This window comes from Monodelphis domestica, chromosome 8, assembly GCF_027887165.1.
Source record: "Monodelphis domestica isolate mMonDom1 chromosome 8, mMonDom1.pri, whole genome shotgun sequence".
Classification (NCBI taxonomy): Eukaryota; Metazoa; Chordata; class Mammalia; order Didelphimorphia; family Didelphidae; genus Monodelphis; species Monodelphis domestica.
The window spans coordinates 178,997,500-179,011,851 of NC_077234.1; the positions used below are offsets into that span (position 1 = coordinate 178,997,500).

The window sequence follows — 14,352 nt, forward strand, 5'->3', positions numbered from 1 at the left end:
TCCCCTACTCACCCTTGCCCTCTTTGCTTCCTCCTTCTTCTGCTAAAAGTATAAACAAAATAAACTGTATTCTTTTTTTTTTATGGTGCCAATTTAAAATATTTATTCTCCAGGACAAGAATTGTATTTCCACTTGTTTTTATACAGTACTGATGAAGTGCAATGTTGTTCCCTTCTCCCTCTGCACACATTCAAGTATTCAGAATGCCCAGATTTACATAGTAGCTTAAATGTTAACTTTTTATACTGCTACTGCCTTGGCTTCAAATTTGAGTCCTTCAATTTTTGGAAAGCTGTGTGGAATGCTTTTTCTTCTGGCACATTTAGTTGACCTCTTCAATGGTAGGTCCAGAAGAAGCACCTCCAAATGGGACCCCTCCACCTCCTGGGAACCCACTAGGCATGCCCCCTGGCATGCCTCTTGTACTCTGGTGATGATGGGGTTGTAGACTTTTCCCAATTCTTTCTGCTGATGCTCAAATTCTTCCTTTTCAGCAGTCTGGTTCTTATCCAGCTAGTTGATTATTTCATTGCATTTGTCAAGGATCTTCTGTTTGTCTTCATCACCAATTTTGCTTTGTAGTTTCTCATCCTCAACAGTTGCCTTCATGTTGAAAGCATAAGACTCAAGAGAATTCTTGGAAGACACCTTGTCTCTCTGCTCATCTTCAGCCTCCTGGACCATGCACTCAATGTCTTCTTTGCTCAGATGACCTTTGTCATTGGTAATGGTGATCTTGTTCTCCTTACCTGTGCTCTTATCCACAGCAGACACATTGAGGATGCCATTAGCATCAATGTCAAATGTAACTTCAATCTGAGGGATACTCCTTGGGGCAGGAGGGATTCCTGTGAGCTCAAACTTGCCAAGCAAGTTGTTATCCTTTGTCATTGCTCCCTCACCTTCATAAACCTGAATAAGCACACCAGGCTGGTTGTCAGAGTAGGTAGTAAAGATCTGAGTCTGCTTGGTGGGAATGGTGGTATTGTGTTTGATCAGAACTGTCATGATTCCACCAGCAGTTTCAATTCCAAGGGAAAGAGGAATGACATCTAGCAGCAGCAAGTCCTGCACATTCTCAGATTTATCTCCAGAGAAGATGGCAGCCTGAACAGCTGCACCATAGGCAATAGCCTCATCAGAACTGATACTCTTGTTGAGCTCCTTGCCATTGAAAAAATCCTGCAGAAGCTTCTGGATTTGGGGAATTCGAGTGGAATGATCCACCAAGACAATGTCATGAATCTGTAATTTGTCTAGCTTGGCATCTCTGAGGGCCTTTTCCACAGGGTCCAGTGTGCCATGGAAGAGGTCAGCATTTAACTCTTCAAAACGGGTCCAGGTAATAGAGGTATAGAAGTCGTAATCAATCTTAATATTGGCCTGTATACTGGAAGGGAGGGTTCTCTTTGCATGTTCACAAGCAGTACACAGTTGGCAGACATCCCTCTTGTTCTCACTGATGTCCTTCTTGTGCTTTTGTTTGAACTCAGCAATGAAATGATTGACCATGCAGTTGTCAAAGTCCTTTCCACCCAAGTGGGTGTTCCCATCTGTGGACTTGACTTCAAAGATGCCATCTTCAATGGTAAGGATGGAGATATCAAAGGTACCACCTCCAAGGTCAAAGATCAACACATTTCTCTTGGCACCAACTTTTTTGTCCAAGCCATAAGCAATAGCAGCAGCAATTGGCTCGTTGATGATTTGGAGCACATTGAGACCAGCAATGGTTCCGGTGTCTCTGGTGGCCTGTCGTTGGGAATCATTGAAGAAGGCTGGTACTGTGACAACAGCATTTGTGACAGTCTTCCCAAGCTTCAGAAATTTCTTTCATCTTGGTCAAGACCACAGATGATACTTCTTCTGGATAGAAACTTTTGTCTCCCCTTTGTATTCCACTTGGACCTTAGGCCTGCCTTCGTCATTCACCACCATAAAAGGCCAATGCTTCATGTCTGACTCTCCAACTGCATCATTAAATCTGTGACCAATTAATTTTTTGGCATCAAAGACTTTGTTGGTGGGGTTCATTGCAACTTGATTCTTTGCAGCATCACCAATTAAACATTCTGTATCGGTGGAGGTGACATAGCTGGGGGTGGTCCTGTTTCCTTGGTCATTAGCAATGATCTCCACTTTCCCATGTTGGAAGACTCCTACATAGGAGTAAGTGGTGCCAACATCAATGCCAACCATGAGTCCCTTCGATATGTTTGCTGGGGCATCAGAGGTCGTAGATGACCACGGTGGAAAGAGAAGGGCTGCTGCTGTGCTGAGTAGACCCTAAACTGTATTCTTTTTAATTAACACATATTTTTTTATTTATGTATATACCATAACAATAATATAATACATGATTTGTTATAAATATCTAATAAATATGCTTATTCAACAGCCTACCACCCTTCCCCAACAAGACAGGTAATTTGTTACTGGTTGTATAAATTATCATAAAGTACATATTTTCTTGTTCATCATGTAGTGAAAAAAGACACTTATTGTTTACACACTAAAGAAGAATTCACTGAGGTAGTAAAGTGAAGAATGGTATGTTTCAATGTGCATTCAGACCCCCATGGGTTTCTTCTGTGGCAGTGAAAATTCTTTTTCATCAGGAGTCACTTGGAGTTGTCCTAGAACATTTGTCATGTTGATAATATTTAAATCATTTTCAGTTTTTCATGGTGAATTAAATGTTATTGTGTATGTTATTCTCCTGGTTCTTCTCTCTTTTCATCACTTCATAAAAATCTTTTCAGGGGTCTTTTTAACAGCTTCATTCTCATTTTTTATGGCAGAACAATATTTCATACCACAACTTGTTCAGACCTTGTGTTCATAGTGTTTGATAATTTTATATAATTGTCCATTTTAACAGGAGTTTTAATGAAGAGAGAATAATTTTCACGTCTTTGTAATTCACTTCTCACTGAGAATCTCCCATATTAATTAGCAAAATTGACCCAAGAGTATTTTATGCATAAGGACAGCATGGACAGAAGTAAGGGCGAAGAGGCACTTCAAAGGCCATGTATAAGAAATTAAGAATCCGTCTATGGCATCATAAAATGCTACATGTCTTTTATCACAATCCAGAAAAATGCCCATTTTCTATAAAGGCTGGCTCATAAGAAAGCCATCTCGAGAATTCCAGAGGAAGCAATCATTTCCAGATCTGAAGCTTACTAGGATCCATACATTCTCAGATGATGAGGAGAGTTGCCCTTTTCTCCTGATAGAATCTTTACAAACTCCCACTTCTCATTCTGTCTTATCTGCTAGGTATACTTTCTAAAAGTGTTGGCCTGTGTAACAGTTAAAAGAATGGTTGCCTTAAACTGTGACCATGAAAATATGGTTTCAAGACAGTGTCTTGAGTTAAATAAAAAATAAGGTGGTCGCCATGGGAAAAATTCCCAAATATGAAATATCCAAGTCAGCTGGGTTTTATGGAGATTTTAATTAATACAAATAAAGGAATTAAGAAAAAGGAGAGAGAGAGAGAGAGAGAGAGAGAGAAATATAGTATGAATAGCCTAGGCCAACATGGCCTAGACCTAAGCCCTAAGAGAGACCAGTCAGTCTTTAATCCACTCACCACAAGATAAGATCTTTTCCAAGGGGGGGTGGGGGGAGAGGGGAGAGAGAGAGAGAGAGAGACAGAGAGAGAGAGAAAGAGACAGAGAGACAGAGACAGAGACAGAGACAGAGACTCAGCAGCCTCCTGTGACTCCTGACCTCCAACCTCCAATTCAGCTTTGGCAAGCTGAACTTTTTCAGAGGCCTTTCTGACCTTCTTTTAAAGAGAATTTTCTCCTATGTCACCTCCCCTAAGTTCTCACATCTACCAATCACAGTAGATATTTTCACAGGACTTACCATTCTTAATTCACATCTTCTTTAGTTCTCAACTTCTCTGGGTAGACTAAAACTTCTGAGTAAGTTCACACCTCTTTGTCCCTTGCAAGTTGCTTGACCTTTTAATGATTAATTTGACCTTCATAGGTACTTAGCACCCTTTTGTATTAGATCTAAAAATAGACCTAGCTTAAGGTTTTGGCCTCACTATAAGTATGAGTTAAGTACTTTTTCCATTGTTCAGTAAGGAGTTTTACAACTTTATCTTCCCCTAAAGTATGCCTAAGTATGGGTGGAGTAATGTAAAGTTCTCAATACATTCCTGACTAAGTACCTCCATTGTTTAAAATGGGGAATAGCCTTAACCAAATGTTCTAAGGTAGAGTCTGAGAATTTTTTAAGATTCACAAGTCTGAGAAATTTTAAGATTCACACCTGAAGTAAAGGTCTGGGCCCCCAGTACAGCAAGAGCATCATCAAATCTTTCCTGGTTGTCAGGAAGGTCCTGTGGGACATCTCCATACTTGACACTCTTCACATCTTCAGACAGGATGAGTTGTGGATTGGGTGATTCAGGATCAAGACTTATATCACTCTGGAAACTCATGAGCATTTCTGTCAAGCCAGTGATGGGGCTGGTGTTCCAGGTATAAGAAGTAACCTCTGGTTCTTGAAGGAGCAGCTCCTCATTCCTTTCCAATGTGTCCTTCATATCCTGGAACATTTCCAAGGGCTCCTTGTCCAAATTCTCCTCTAGTTCTATTTTCATTCTTTCTAGATTTTGAATTTGTTGTGATAGTTTGGACTTGTTGAGCTCCAGTTTTGCCAAGTTGTCTGTGTATTGTTGGCTCAATCTTTGTAGATAGAGCTCTTCTTCATCCCAAAAGAATTTGAGTACTTTCCTGTATTCTGAAATAATGTATTGTTTCAAAGAGTATATATCCTCCTTACAGAGTTCCTCTCTACTCCTCACTCTGTCCAATGCAAGATTAAATTCTTCTTTTTTTCATTGTATAATACTCAGGGTGTGCTTGATCTTGTCCTTGAACTTGTCAGAAGCCATTTCCAGGGGAAGGACTGTGTGATCCTTGTGCCCTGGGGCTAATAAACAGGAAGCACAGAGGAGCCTCTGGTCCTCTTCACAGAAGAGATTCTCTTTTTCCCCATGATGATCACACACATACAGGTCCACCATGCTCTCAAGCAGATGAGGTCTGAGCCTTTTGCCAGTCATAGACAGATTCTCCAACTTCCTATTAGGCACCACATCACTGTCTTTTACAAGTCCTCTGCATTCTGGGCACTTGAATGTTCCATACGTTCCCTGCCTGTACTTGAGAAGACAGACTGTGCAAAAGTTATGGCCACAACTGACAGTCACTGGATCAGTGAAGTAGCCCAGGCAGATAGAGCAAGTCAGATCTGCCTTGAGGTTTTCAATTAAGTCTCTTGCATCCATGCTCCTAGGCTTCTGATTCCTTCCTTCTCAGATATTCCTCCAGCCTTTACCCTTGGGGTCTGGCAGCCAAAGATATCAGGACTGAGATCTTGGGGTCTCTTTACGTTCCTCTCTAGGGTTGGCCCCTCCCTTGGCTCCACCCACAAAAGGTGAGAACTCTCAGGTTTTGATAGTGCTTCAGCCTCTGCTCCAGGGCTGAGTTCTCACCTTGCTTCTTATCCCATAATTCATCATTACCATCTTCTGTAGAAAACCTCTTTTCTTCCTATTACTTTTACCAAACCTCCCCCTTCCCCAATTTACCCTGCCTTTTTTTGCACCTTCATTCTTTGAGCTCTTCCCTTTACTCCTCTCTCTAAAGCTGAGAACTCTTGTGTTGGTCACTGCCCTCTAGTTTCTGTAAAACAACTGAGACTGAGTTCTCAGCTTTTCCTTTTATTTTTTTTAAACTATAGTAATGGACCTGCAATTCTGATTCCTTTTTCTTTGATATCATATTCATCAAAGATAATGCTAGCACTTTCCTCATTGCTCCAGCAGAAAAAATATTTTTGAACTTATATCAGGCTTTTTTTTTTTTCACAGTTTCACCCTTTAAGCTCTTCCTTTCTCCTGTGAGAATTCCTGGGCCCTTCAGTGCCTCTAGTCTCTATAATGGGATGGAGTTCTCACCTGCCCTTCCCTCCCCTTCTTTTTCACACTAACGTGCCTGGGCATTCACAAAGTTGTTCACATCCAGGCACTTCAAACCAAAGGTGTGTGCCTTTCAGTCCTTCTAGTCAGTGAAGATTGGGTGGGAAATAGGTGATTTTTCATTAGAAGCATAGTGACTGTGATATGTGTCCTATGATGTCAGAGCTCTCTGAAAAGATGAAAGGGAAGCTTTAAAAGGAGTAAATATCAAAACAGAAGTTTCTTTTGTAAAATATCTTGCTTCAGTATCCTCTCCTCTCCTCATCTTTTGGGAAGCTTATTTAATATAATTATTGATAATAAAATTTATTTCTTTAGAGATCTTATCTGTCCTGATTCAGTAGAAATCTCTTGAGTCTGCTATGGCCCTCATTTTGTGTTGTGATTCACTCAGGACAATCACCTTTCCACACCAATCTCCCTAGGAATTCATTCATTTAACATTCTTTCATCTCCCTCTTCCTCCTTCTCTACTTAAAAAAAATTTTACCTCCCCTTTCCCTACCTTCATTCCTTCTTTCCTGTTTCTTTTCAACCTCCCTTTATACCTGATCCCCAACTTAAGTGTTTGTTGGTCATCATAAAGGTAATTACAAAATAAACCCTCCCATTTAAAAAAATTATTAAATATAAACAATTTAGACTTTATTTTAATTGGTCTTGAAAATTATGCTCAACTTTATTGACAATTTCAACATGAATTCAATTGAATATTTATTTATTCATTTAACATTTTTCATCTCCCTCTTTATCTTTCTGTGCTTGAAAGATTTTGCCTCCTTTTTTCTCCCCTCAGTCATTCTCACCTGTTCCTTTTCTGCCTCCCTTAACTCCCTTCTACACCTCCCCTCTTCCCCGAACTTCAGCTCTCCTCCCTCTCTTCTTTCTTTTCCCTCTCTTACTCCTCACCATCCCTCTCTCCCTTCTCCTCCACATCCTCCCCTCATCCTTCTCCTCCTCCTACTTCTACTCCCCTACACATCCCTGCTCCATTTTGCTTACTCCTTTTATTTTTATAAACAAAATAAACTGAAATTTTTAACTAACACTTATTTTTATTTTTATGTATAACATTATTAATATAAATCATGATTTGTTATAAATATTTAATAAATAGCAATAAATACTGATCCAAGAGAAACAAATCTCACATTAACTTTGTTCAAAAATCTTTGCCTAATTTCTTTAATCTCCCTCTTTACCATCCTTCCCTAAGAAGATGGGTCATATGATATAGGTTGTATAAATTATCATGAAGTATATATTTTCTTGTTCTTCATGGTCTGAAAAATAAGACTCTGATTTGTTACACATTAAAGAATTCATTTAGGCAGTGAAGTGAATAAAGGTATATTTCAATGTGCATTCAGACCCCATGGGCTTCTTCTCTAGAAGTAAAAATCCTTTTTAGTCAAGAGTCCCCGGGAGTTGTCCTGGAGCTTTGTCATGTTGATAATATTTAACTCATTCTCAACTGTTCATATTACATTAAATGTTACAGTGTATGATATTCTTCTGGTTCAGCTCTCTTCACTTTGCATCATTTCATACAAATCTTTCCAGGATTTTTTTTAATCATCACAACAATATTTCATATAATCATATACTACAACTTGTTCAGACTTTATTCTCATAGGGTTTGACAATTTTACATAATTGTATTGTCAGTTTTAACGTGAATTCAAATGAAGAAAAAGCCATTGTCATTCACTTTTTACTGAGAATCTCCCATATTAATTAGCATAATTGACCCAGGAGTACTTTCTCCATTAGGACAGCATAGAGAGAAGTAAGGGCGAAGAGGCCCTTCAAAGTCCATGTCTGAGAAACTAGAAATTAAGTATCCATTCATGGCATCATAAAATGCTATATGTCTTTTATCATAATCCAAAAAAATACCTATTTGGTCTATAGGGTAATTCCAATGAGTGCCATAGTTAGAATTACAGAGGACACAAAGATATCCAGATCTCAAACTTACTAGGATCCATACATCTTCAGATGATGAGGAGAGTTGCCCTTTTCTCCTGACTGAATCTTTACAGACTCCCACTACCAACTCTATCTTATCTCCTACCTTTACTTCCCAATAGTGTTTGCCTGAAGTAAAGGTCTGGGCCCCCAGTACAGCAAGAGCATTATCAAATCTTTCCTTGTTGTCAGGAAGGTCCTGTGGGACATCTCCATACTTGAAACTCTTCAGATCTTCAGACAGGATGAGATGTGGATTGGCTGATTCAGGATCAAGACTTATATCACTCTGGAATCTCTTGAGCATCTTGGTCGAGCCAGTGATGGGGCTGGTGTTCCAGGCAAGGGAAGCAACCTCTGGTTCTTGAAGGAGCAGCTCCTCATTCCTTGCCAAAGTGTCCTTCATATCCTGGAGCATTTCCAAGGGCTCCTTGTCCAAATTCTCCTCTAGTTCTATTTTCATTCTTTCCAGATTTTGAATTTGTTGTGACAGTTTTGCTGTGTTGTGCTCCAGCTTTTCCAAGTTGTTTTTATATTGCTGGTCCAGTGTTTCTAGATAGAGCTCTTCTTCCTCCCATAAGAAGTCATGTAGTTTCCTGTATTCTGAAATAACAGATTCTTTTAAAGAGCGTATAGCCTTCTTACAGAGTCTCTTTCTCTTTGTCACTCTGTCCAATGCAACATTAAATTCTTCTTTTTTTCGTTGTAAGGTATTCAGGGTGTGCTTGATCTTGTCCTCCCACTTGCCAGCAGCCATTTCCAGGGGAAGCACTGTGTGATCCTTGTGCCCTGGGGATAATACACAGGAAGCACAGAGGAGCCTCTGGTCCTCTTCACAGAAGAACTTCTCTTTTTCCCCATGCTGATCACAGAGGGCCAGAGTGATGCTCTGAAGCAGATGAGGTCTGAGCCTTTTGCCAGTCATAGACAGATTCTCCAACTTCCTATTAGGCACCACATCACTGTCTTCAATGACTCCTCTGCATTCTGGGCACTTGAATGCTGCATCTGCTTCTTCTCTGCACCTGAGAAGACAGACTCTGCAAAAGTTATGGCCACATTTGACAATCACTGGATCAGTGAAGTAGCCCAGGCAGATAGAGCAAGTCAGATCTGCCTTGAGGTTTTCAATTAAGTCTCTTGCATCCATGTTCCTAGGCTTCTGATTCCTTCCTTCTCAGATATTCCTCCAGCCTTTTCCCTTGGGGTCTGGCAGCAAAAGATGTCAGGACTGAGCTCTTGGGGTCTTTTTAAGTTCCTGTCTAGGGTTGGCCCCTCCTTTGACTCCACCCACAAAAGGTGAGAACTTTCACGTTTTGATAGTGCTTCAGCCTCTGCTCCAGGGCTGAGTTCTCACCTTGCTTCTTATCCCATAATTCATCATTACCATCTTCTGTAGAAAACCTCTTTTCTTCCTATTACTTTTACCAAACCTCCCCCTTCCCCAATTTACCCTGCCTTTTTTTGCACCTTCATTCTTTGAGCTCTTCCCTTTACTCCTCTCTCTAAAGCTGAGAACTCTTGTGTTGGTCACTGCCCCTCTTGTCTCTGTAAAACAACTGAGACTGAGTTCTCAGCTTTTCCTTTTATTTTTTTTAAACTATAGTAATGAACCTGCAATTCTGATTCCTTTTTCTTTGATATCATATTCATCAAAGATAATGCTAGCACTTTCCTCATTGCTCCAGCAGAAAAAATATTTTTGAACTTATATCAGGCTTTTTTTTTCACAGTTTCACCCTTTAAGCTCTTCCTTTCTCCTGTGAGAATTCCTGGGCCCTTCAGTGCCTCTAGTCTCTATAATGGGATGGAGTTCTCACCTGCCCTTCCCTCCCCTTCTTTTTCACACTAACGTGCCTGGGCATTCACAAAGTTGTTCACATCCAGGCACTTCAAACCAAAGGTGTGTGCCTTTCAGTCCTTCTAGTCAGTGAAGATTGGGTGGGAAATAGGTGATTTTTCATTAGAAGCATAGTGACTGTGATATGTGTCCTATGATGTCAGAGCTCTCTGAAAAGATGAAAGGGAAGCTTTAAAAGGAGTAAATATCAAAACAGAAGTTTCTTTTGTAAAATATCTTGCTTCAGTATCCTCTCCTCTCCTTATCTTTTGGGAAGCTTATTTAATATAATTATTGATAATAAAATTTATTTCTTTAGAGATCTTATCTGTCCTGATTCAGTAGAAATCCCTTGAGTCTGCTATGGCCCTCATTTTGTGTTGTGATTCACTCAGGACAATCACCTTTCCACACCAATCTCCCTAGGAATTCATTCATTTAACATTCTTTCATCTCCCTCTTCCTCCTTCTCTACTTAAAAAAAATTTTACCTCCCCTTTCCCTACCTTCATTCCTTCTTTCCTGTTTCTTTTCAACCTCCCTTTATACCTGATCCCCAACTTAAGTGTTTGTTGGTCATCATAAAGGTAATTACAAAATAAACCCTCCCATTTAAAAAAAATTATTAAATATAAACAATTTAGACTTTATTTTAATTGGTCTTGAAAATTATGCTCAACTTTATTGACAATTTCAACATGAATTCAATTGAATATTTATTTATTCATTTAACATTTTTCATCTCCCTCTTTATCTTTCTGTGCTTGAAAGATTTTGCCTCCTTTTTTCTCCCCTCAGTCATTCTCACCTGTTCCTTTTCTGCCTCCCTTAACTCCCTTCTACACCTCCCCTCTTCCCCGAACTTCAGCTCTCCTCCCTCTCTTCTTTCTTTTCCCTCTCTTACTCCTCGCCATCCCTCTCTCCCTTCTCCTCCACATCCTCCCCTCATCCTTCTCCTCCTCCTACTTCTACTCCCCTACACATCCCTGCTCCATTTTGCTTACTCCTTTTATTTTTATAAACAAAATAAACTGAAATTTTTAACTAACACTTATTTTTATTTTTATGTATAACATTATTAATATAAATCATGATTTGTTATAAATATTTAATAAATAGCAATAAATACTGATCCAAGAGAAACAAATCTCACATTAACTTTGTTCAAAAATCTTTGCCTAATTTCTTTAATCTCCCTCTTTACCATCCTTCCCTAAGAAGATGGGTCATATGATATAGGTTGTATAAATTATCATGAAGTATATATTTTCTTGTTCTTCATGGTCTGAAAAATAAGACTCTGATTTGTTACACATTAAAGAATTCATTTAGGCAGTGAAGTGAATAAAGGTATATTTCAATGTGCATTCAGACCCCATGGGCTTCTTCTCTAGAAGTAAAAATCCTTTTTAGTCAAGAGTCCCCTGGAGTTGTCCTGGAGCTTTGTCATGTTGATAATATTTAACTCATTCTCAACTGTTCATATTACATTAAATGTTACAGTGTATGATATTCTTCTGGTTCAGCTCTCTTCACTTTGCATCATTTCATACAAATCTTTCCAGGATTTTTTTTAATCATCACAACAATATTTCATATAATCATATACTACAACTTGTTCAGACTTTATTCTCATAGGGTTTGACAATTTTACATAATTGTATTGTCAGTTTTAACGTGAATTCAAATGAAGAAAAAGTCATTGTCATTCACTTTTTACTGAGAATCTCCCATATTAATTAGCATAATTGACCCAGGAGTACTTTCTCCATTAGGACAGCATAGAGAGAAGTAAGGGCGAAGAGGCCCTTCAAAGTCCATGTCTGAGAAACTAGAAATTAAGTATCCATTCATGGCATCATAAAATGCTATATGTCTTTTATCATAATCCAAAAAAATACCTATTTGGTCTATAGGGTAATTCCAATGAGTGCCATATTTAGAATTACAGAGGACACAAAGATATCCAGATCTCAAACTTACTAAGGTCCATACATTCTCAGATGAGGAGAGTTGCCCTTTTCTCCTGACTGAATCTTTACAGACTCCCACTACCCACTCTGTCTTATCTCCTACCTTTACTTCCCAATAGTGTTTGCCTGAAGTAAAGGTCTGGGCCCCCAGTACAGCAAGAGCATTATCAAATCTTTCCTTGTTGTCAGGAAGGTCCTGTGGGACATCTCCATACTTGAAACTCTTCAGATCTTCAGACAGGATGAGATGTGGATTGGCTGATTCAGGATCAAGACTTATATCACTCTGGAATCTCTTGAGCATCTTGGTCAAGCCAGTGATGGGGCTGGTGTTCCAGGCAAGGGAAGCAACCTCTGGTTCTTGAAGGAGCAGCTCCTCATTCCTTGCCAAAGTGTCCTTCATATCCAGGAGCATTTCCAAGGGCTCCTTGTCCAAATTCTCCTCTAGTTCTATTTTCATTCTTTCCAGATTTTGAATTTGTTGTGACAGTTTTGCTGTGTTGTGCTCCAGTTTTTCCAAGTTGTTTTTATATTGCTGGTCCAGTGTTTCTAGATAGAGCTCTTCTTCCTCCCATAAGAAGTCATGTAGTTTCCTGTATTCTGAAATAACAGATTCTTTTAAAGAGCGTATAGCCTTCTTACAGAGTCTCCTTCTCTTTGTCACTCTGTCCAATGCAACATTAAATTCTTCTTTTTTTCGTTGTAAGGTATTCAGGGTGTGCTTGATCTTGTCCTCCCACTTGCCAGCAGCCATTTCCAGGGGAAGGACTGTGTGATCCTTGTGCCCTGGGGATAATACACAGGAAGCACAGAGGAGTCTCTGGTCCTCTTCACAGAAGAACTTCTCTTTTTCCCCATGCTGATCACAGAGGGCCAGAGTGATGCTCTGAAGCAGATGAGGTCTGAGCCTTTTGCCAGTCATAGACAGATTCTCCAACTTCCTATTAGGCACCACATCACTGTCTTCAATGACTCCTCTGCATTCTGGGCACTTGAATGCTGCATCTGCTTCTTCTCTGCACCTGAGAAGACAGACTCTGCAAAAGTTATGGCCACATTTGACAATCACTGGATCAGTGAAGTAGCCCAGGCAGATAGAGCAAGTCAGATCTGCCTTGAGGTTTTCAATTAAGTCTCTTGCATCCATGTTCCTAGGCTTCTGATTCCTGCCTTCTCAGATATTCCTCCAGCCTTTACCCTTGGGGTCTGGCAGCAAAAGATGTCAGGACTGAGCTCTTGGGGTCTCTTTATGTTCCTGTCTAGGGTTGGCCCCTCCTTTGACTCCACCCACAAAAGGTGAGAACTTTCATGTTTTGATAGTGCTTCAGCCTCTGCTCCAGGGCTGAGTTCTCACCTTGCTTCTTATCCCATAATTCATCATTACCATCTTCTGTAGAAAACCTCTTTTCTTCCTATTACTTTTACCAAACCTCCCCCTTCCCCAATTTATCCTGCCTTTTTTTGCACCTTCATTCTTTGATTTCTTCCCTTTACTCCTCTCTCTAAAGCTGAGAACTTCTATGTAGGTCAGTGCCTCTCTAATCTGTAAAACAACTGAGACTGAGTTCTCAACTTTCCCTTTTTCTGTTTTAACTACAGTAATGGACCTGAATATTCACACTTGTGTTCACACAGAGGCACTTTAGACCAAAGCTGACCTTCACTTCCATCTTTCTAGTAGGTGGGGATTGCATGGAAATTATCAGGTTTTTAATTGTAGGTATAGAAACAGCATTGATATTGTTTTAAGTTTCTTCTTTGATGTGATAGTTCTCTAAGAAGATTCAAAGGAAGCTCCACCTGGGGAAAAAAGATATAAAAGCAGAACGTAGCAATAAAAATTTATTTTGTAAAATATCTTCTCTATTTCCTGTTATCTATAGATCTTCTTTAATAATATTTTTCATGTTACATTTCGTTCTTTAGATATCTTTTCTAATTCAGTAGAAGTTCCTTGAGGCTTCTAGGGTTCTCATTTTGTCTGGTATCTCAATCAGGGCTATCACCTTTCTTTTTTTAATTTAATTTTTATTCCAAATTTTACAAAACCCAAGAAAACATATATTTCCATATGCAAAAAATAAGTTTGCTGATGAATGAAATCATAAATCTGTTATATGTTTACTTGTTTTCCTTCACATCTCTTTAATTAATTCTATTCTCAATATTCCTAGACCCTGCCCACCCTCCCCACATCACAGCTGGGAGACCAACATATTCATACAAATTAAATCTTTCATGTTTTCACCTTTCAGTTCACTCTCTGGAGGTAACATTCACAAGTTATTCTTTCAGTATTAATTCTTCCACTGTATATAATATTCTCCTGGTTATGCTCTTATCACTGTTCATAATCCTGGATAATTCTTTCCATTTTTTCCCTAATGAGACTGCTCATCGTTTCTCATGGGTCAGGAATATTCCATCACGATAATATGCCACCATTTGGTTAACCATTCTCCAATTGATGGGCATCCCCTCACTTTCTAATTCTTGGCTACCACAAAGAGAGATGCTATGAATATTTTGGAAAGCATGCATTCTTTGTCTTTTA

General features: G+C 39.3%; 3 protein-coding genes across 3 annotated transcripts; all 3 read right to left on the minus strand.

The window, feature by feature from the left end:
- Positions 1-250: 250 nt before the first annotated feature.
- Positions 251-2,228, minus strand: LOC100024327 (heat shock cognate 71 kDa protein-like). The gene is given in 4 exon segments (XM_056807317.1): positions 251-433; positions 436-1,820; positions 1,822-1,879; positions 1,882-2,228. Coding segments are annotated over 4 exon segments (1,872 nt in total). The 5' UTR covers positions 2,201-2,228; the 3' UTR covers positions 251-323.
- A 2,640-nt stretch (positions 2,229-4,868) lies between these two features.
- On the minus strand, positions 4,869-9,135 carry LOC100024306 (probable E3 ubiquitin-protein ligase TRIML1). Its single transcript, XM_056808505.1, has 2 exons — positions 7,996-9,135; positions 4,869-5,195 (listed from the first exon to the last, which is right to left on the minus strand). Exons 1-2 carry the CDS (start codon positions 9,133-9,135, stop codon positions 4,869-4,871), a joined length of 1,467 nt encoding a protein of 488 aa, XP_056664483.1.
- Positions 9,136-11,541: 2,406 nt separating this feature from the next.
- Positions 11,542-13,594, minus strand: LOC130455964 (probable E3 ubiquitin-protein ligase TRIML1). Its single transcript, XM_056808506.1, has one exon. The coding sequence runs from the start codon at positions 12,943-12,945 to the stop codon at positions 11,542-11,544; it is 1,404 nt and encodes a 467-aa protein (XP_056664484.1). The 5' UTR covers positions 12,946-13,594.
- Positions 13,595-14,352: the final 758 nt, after the last annotated feature.

Bases quoted from the DNA above. Each gene is read 5' to 3' on its own strand.
- LOC100024306 (XM_056808505.1), bottom strand. From the start codon at position 9,135: ATGGATGCAAGAGACTTAATTGAAAACCTCAAGGCAGATCTGACTTGC. The intron at 5,196-7,995 runs GTAAGTTTGAGA...TGTCTTCTCAAG, and splicing joins CTGAAGATGTATGGATCCTA to TACAGGCAGGGAACGTATGG.
- LOC130455964 (XM_056808506.1), bottom strand. From the start codon at position 12,945: ATGGATGCAAGAGACTTAATTGAAAACCTCAAGGCAGATCTGACTTGC.